The sequence below is a fragment of the Grammomys surdaster genome, unplaced genomic scaffold (assembly GCF_004785775.1).
Source record: "Grammomys surdaster isolate TR1022 unplaced genomic scaffold, NIH_TR_1.0 131, whole genome shotgun sequence".
NCBI lineage: Eukaryota > Metazoa > Chordata > Mammalia > Rodentia > Muridae > Grammomys > Grammomys surdaster.
Window position 1 is genome coordinate 2,841,133 of NW_021604589.1, and position 6,000 is coordinate 2,847,132.

The 6,000-nt window shown below is 37.8% G+C and overlaps 1 protein-coding gene across 3 annotated transcripts in view; it reads left to right on the forward strand.

The window, feature by feature from the left end:
- Pir (pirin) overlaps positions 1 to 6,000 on the forward strand; it is a 97,189-nt gene that overhangs the window by 25,311 nt on the left and 65,878 nt on the right. For all 3 annotated transcript variants that reach the window (XM_028762146.1, XM_028762148.1, XM_028762149.1), the window contains exon 4: positions 4,672 to 4,755. In XM_028762146.1, coding sequence (XP_028617979.1) covers positions 4,672 to 4,755 — 84 coding nt within the window. The remainder of the gene's footprint in view (positions 1 to 4,671; positions 4,756 to 6,000) is intronic.

Below are 6,000 nucleotides of genomic sequence, written 5' to 3' on the forward strand. Positions count from 1 at the left end.
AGGAAAGGAAGACAGGAGACCAAACAGCATATCAAGTGCTCTGAGGAAACACCTGGTTCAGATTACAAGCTTATTGCTTAATTGGACACACACAACTCTCGAGTTTAAACATAACACAATTCGTCAACCATCCGTGGCAGTCCTCCAGGTGTTTGTGATTATGTAAGGCCCTCAAAGATCATGTGGCTTGTCTCAATGCTCAGATGTAACTGCTCCAGGGTTTTCTTTCCTTTTAAGATGTTCTACAGACAGCAACTCCCATAAGCAAAGTTGCTGTAAAGCATTTATGACACTTAGCAATAATAAAAAAGCAAATATTGTATACAGACTAATAATATCAAGACGTGTGTGTGTGTGTGTGTGTGTGTGTGTGTGTAGGTTACGGTTTGCAACTTGAAAGACTTTATGTTTGACTTGAGTAACTAAAAATAATCTGGGGTTATAATTTAAAAGGGTCTTCTTTGAAAACCCAGGAGGGAGCTTCATCCCAAGCTAAACAAAAATAGGAAAGACAGGAAAGCAATTGTAGACAGTGCTCCTTATACTTTGGCTGCTTGTTTAAAAATTGGAAGCTTGCTGTCTGTCCCCTTAAAGTTATTGAATCTCAAGAGCTTTATTCCCATTCTGGCCTTAGTGACTTCTATAAAAATTAAGCATCAACGTGGAAAAGTCTGTGTTCCATTGTCCTCACATTGTGTTACATTGTCCATGTTGTTAACTTCCTGTCTAAACCTTTAGCTGGGGAATAAATCTATAAAGACCAATCCATAACATTTATTTTAATGATTGGAAGATGCATCCTTGTTTTCAGAATAAAGTACATGTTTCTCTTGGGGAAAAAAGGAAAGTATCCTTTGTGTAGAGAAACTAATAATAAAACATGTCTACACTGATCATCTTGAGATGACCACCATTGACATTTTTGTATATGTATGTTCAGGCATCTCTATGCATACTAATAATTACAGGATGAAATTTCATTTGATGAATTTATATGTAGTGTCATATTTGACTCCTTTAAATATAATTATTATCACTTCATGGCCTTTTGACTAAGATCAAATGTAAAATATAATTGTCATTCTTTGACCTGCCATATCTTCCATACATATATTAAATCTCATATATTAGACACGTTCTTGCTTAATTAACTTTTTAGGTTAGCATACAAAATAAGAGATTCATCATGGCATCTTCATACATGTGAGTCATTTCACTTTGTTTTCAAATTTTCCTTTCCCCAACTACAACGAGGCATGTGAGTGGAAAAGGGAGTACCGGGGGTTCTCCCTGCATACAAGCAGGGAGGGAGAACTGCTGGAACTGGAGAGGAGTGAGGAAGGAAAGCATACTCCAAAACAAAGTGGTATAAAAATGCCACGAGAAAAACTCATTTGTATGCTAATAAAAGCACTCATGCATTCGCACATATAATCACCCCTCCACACACATAGATACATAAATCAAAAAAGAACTGCATCAAATCAGGAAGCAGAGAGGGGAGGTTGCTGTTGCTCATATCCCTTCTACATATTCAGTCATGGACGCCACCTTGCAGTATTGTGTCACCATGTTTAGGGTGTCTCAGCATCCACATGGTGGCTGTCAACTACCATAACTCCAGTTCCACAGGGACTTATGCCCTCTCAAGCCTCCAAGCAGCATACAAGGATGCATGTGGTGCACAGGCATACATGCAGGCAAAAGACCCATATACATATAAGTGAAGATGCCAATGAAGTATCTCATAGGTACTAAAAACTTCATAAATATTTTCTCATTTCACACCTTTTGGGGATATGTTTTGGCTTTCTTTTTTAAAAAATATATTTTCATTCTTTTTCTTTTTGTGGTTTTACAGAGTTAAGATGTAGGGAATTGGTAAAAGTTGTTAATTTGGGAGGTTGGTAGCAAGAATAATTCATTTGTAAGTTCTAATTTTTTAAATAAGGAAGGTCTTTTATTTGATTTAGTATATTTGAGTGAAAATTTAAATCCCAACAATGGATATTGGAATTTTAGTCAGAGATTTCACTTTTCTGGTTCACTCATATAATAATAATGGTTAATAACAACTTAAAGTAAAATTCAAAACGATAATCACATTAAGGGTTAAACAAAATATTGAGGTAGCTAGCGTTTGAAAATTGTATCCAGTTATGAGAATGTCCACGGTTGCTACTGTTAAGCCTGCAGTGGGTTATTAGCAGAGAACTATCACATGCCTTTCACAACTGCTTAGGCTGGATGGTAATGTTTTCAGGAGTTACAAGGAGTGCGCAAGTTATCCAATTTAAATAAAGCATGCAATGAGAGCCTTGTATCGTGACCACCACTCATTTTAAACCTCCGGGACTAACTTGAATATTTCCTGTAACAATATGGCCATGTCTTTGAAGTAATTAAATGTTGTATGTATTTGGTGTCTCTTCAATCTTTCCTCTCTGATTTGATTACAAGACCATAAAGAAGAGAATATTAGAGTTGGTTTTTTTCTTTTGATAAAACAACGAAATGAGAGGCCCATTAGAATGCTTCTGGTTTGAGAGATTTTGTACTCTATAGAAAATGCCCACCTTTGCTGAAATCTAATTTTCAAATTCTTTTGTCTAGATCACAGTGGTGAATAGAACTCTGTAAAGACAGAAATGTTTTATAGTCTCCACTGTTGATTATAGCAGCCATTAGCTACAGGAGGCTATTGAGCACTGGAAATATGGCTAGTACAGCTGATAGCTGACTTTAAATTCTATTAGTCCGATTTAAGTGAAACGCAAGCAGCTGCATGTGGCTAGTGGCCACTCTATGGGACACATAGCATTTCTCTTCAGCTTTAAATTTACTGTGGATCTGGATCTGGGAATGTGAACACCGTACACACTTGTGTGAATATGGCCTTGCGGTCTGCGAATGAAGGCATAAATCTGGGAACGTTGGCTTTAATTTGAAATTACTTGACATATGTCATAAACAGTTTTGAGTAGCCACTGAGACTGTGTGCCTGGGTGTCCAGAATGTTTCCTTTGGGCTTCCTGCTATATCCAAGAACAGGCTTATTTTCACCTGAGCTTCAGGCCTGGCTGTGGGAGGCCCATCATGAACTTTTCTGGGCCTCCAGGGTGAGTGCTACTTTAACTGGCTATGAGCTCTGGCATTCCTGGGCTGCACATCCTTGGAGGATGGGGCATAGTGAAATTCCCTCAAAGGCATGGTGTGGATAGTATGACTACCTGTCACATATTTGTTCTCTCGGGTTGCTCTCCTGTCTTCTCCTAAACTCAGTTCTCCTAAGTTTTGGTGGAAAAATTGAACAGATTTCCACAGTTTCTTGATCCTTTGCTTCTTCATGCTTCGTTAAACTATAGTGTTTTAAACACTGCAGTGTTTTAATACATGCATGTATTGCAGTGTTTTGATGCATGTATCTATTATGGAATGATTAACACCTCACAACATTATCACGTGTGTATTCATGTATGTACACGTTTCTATTTGTGAGTAGTGGCCAGAGGCCAACCTTGGGTGTTGTTCTTCATGAACCATCTATCTTTTTAAGAGACATGGTCTCTCACTGGCTTGGAGATTTTCAAGTAGGCTAGGTTGGCTGGCCAGTGAACCCCAGGGGTCTATCCCAGCACTGGGATTTCCAGTGTCTATCATGCCTGGCTGGTTTGTGTGGGTTCTAAGGATCAAACTCAGGTCCTTGGAATTTCATAGAATGTACATCACCAACTGAGCCATCTCTCCAGCCTCATCATATCAAATGCAGTATTATTAATTCTACCCACATGTTGGGCACTGGGCCCCAAGAACCTTTTATCATCTAACTGTGGGCTCTTGACCTATACTTCATAATTTCCCCATTCCAATTCTTAGTAAGCAAGCCTGTAATCTCAATTTCTATGGGAGGTCATGCAGTAATTGTTGTTTTGTATCTGACTTATTTAATTTAATGTAACATCTTCCAGTTTTATCTATACTATAAACATTAACAGGGCATCTTCCCCTTATAAGGCTTTGTATCTTCCTCATTTTCATGATCTATTAATTTGTGCTTAGATAGCTAAACTGATTCCATAGCATGGCTATCATAAGTACTATAAGTATTATAAGTTAAGTACTACAGTAAACATCAGTTTGTTGGTATGTCGTTCCCAAGATGACTTGATTTGTTTTGGGTATGTACTGAGGATTAAGAAAGGAGAATGATGTGGTAATTCTATTTCTAGTTTTTGTTTTAAATAACTTTCAATCTGTTTTCTATGGTGGCTAGAACAGTTTACTTCTCACCAACAGTATAGAAAGGGTCCCCCTTTCTCATTTCTTTTTGAACAATCACCTAGGTTTTGACTTTGATAGTATGTATCTAACTGGTGTGAGGTGATGTCACATTGCAGTTTGGATTTATATTTCTCTGATGAGTGATGTTGAGCATTCCTTCCCATTCCTGCTACCCATTTGCATGTTCTCTTTGGCAAAATGTCATCATATTCTTTGTCCATTATTTTAATGGAAAAGCAAGTTGAAATAGCAAGATTTTTTTTACAAACTAAGAGAGTGTTTAATATATGAAATAAAAATGGAACTGACACAAATAAAAAATAAAGAACCCAAACAATCTGATTTTACAGTAGTCAAAAGATCAACTTTTTCTTCTGTTTTTCTTTTAAGGTATCTTATCTTCTGGAAGGGGGCAGCATGGCTCATGAAGACTTCTGTGGACATGTTGGTAAAATGAACCCAGGAGACCTACAGGTACTGCCATGACAGGGTATTGCTGATTGGTTAAGTCTTAGGTTTTGTATGTACTTTTCCAGTACTTATACCCCTCTTTCCCCTTCTCTCTGACTCTAAGACCTCTGATTTCTCCAGTCTTGGTTTCTTTTCTGTTGCTATAACAAAATACAAAAGCATCTTAAAGGAGAAAGAGTTGTTTTTAGGTCACAGTTCATGGTATTACCAGGAAAAAAAAAAACAGGGGTCTCGTTTGTTGGTTTTTAGTCACATTGATAAAGAATTTTAAAACCTTACTCAGAATTAGCATTTATTAGCATTTGAGAGGAAAACCAACAGTGTAAGGAAGCTGTGAAGCTTGGCAGTTGCAAAAAGATAGAGGCTGAAAAGCTGAGACCAGGATGCCCATTGGTGTATCACAACCCGACAACTTATGATGTTCTTACTGCCAAATTCAGCAGTTGAAGACCATTTCAGTTCAGTCTTTCTCAACTTATGTTCTGCATTTGCGACAATTCATTATTTATGTTTCAATTCATTTGCATGGTTCAATGCTGTCACATAACACAATAACCCAAGGTTAGGCAAGGTGACACACACATTTTATCCAAGCACTCAGGAGGGAAGGGGCAGGTCGATCTCTGTGAGTTTGAATCCAGGCTGGTTTACATAGTGAGTTTCAGTAAATCCAGGGTTGCATAGTAAAACCCTATCTGGAAAAAAAAAAAACAAAATGAACCCAAACTCACACTGTGTGCCATATTGCTTTTGTGTGTGACGTTATAATTTAAATACCCCTAGAACTGCTTATATCATTTTGGTCAGTTGTGTAGGTAGGAGCTCTATATCCGACCATTGACATATTTTCTGGAATGGGAAGTTTATATATCATAACATTGTGTTTCAATGAAAATGAAATTAAAAACAGAAGCAAAAGGAAAATGCTGTCATGAAAGAAAAGGGAAACTCCAGGTAGAGCAAAACACAAACAAGGGCTAACTCAGAGAGATAGGCAAGAATACCAGGGCATGTGCTGCTCCTGCAACTGGTGACGTCTGCTTTTCGCCCCATCAGGTTGCCTTTGTAGGTGCTAGTCAACACTTGGACCATTACAATTTTGTGGTAGGGACCTGGGCATGGCAGCTTGTGTCTATGATCCTATAACTTGGACATGCGGAATCAACAGTTTATGTAACCTGGGTTAAGGAAATCCTATCTCAGAATAATGACAGTAACAACAATAACAGAACAGTCTGCTCATTTGCT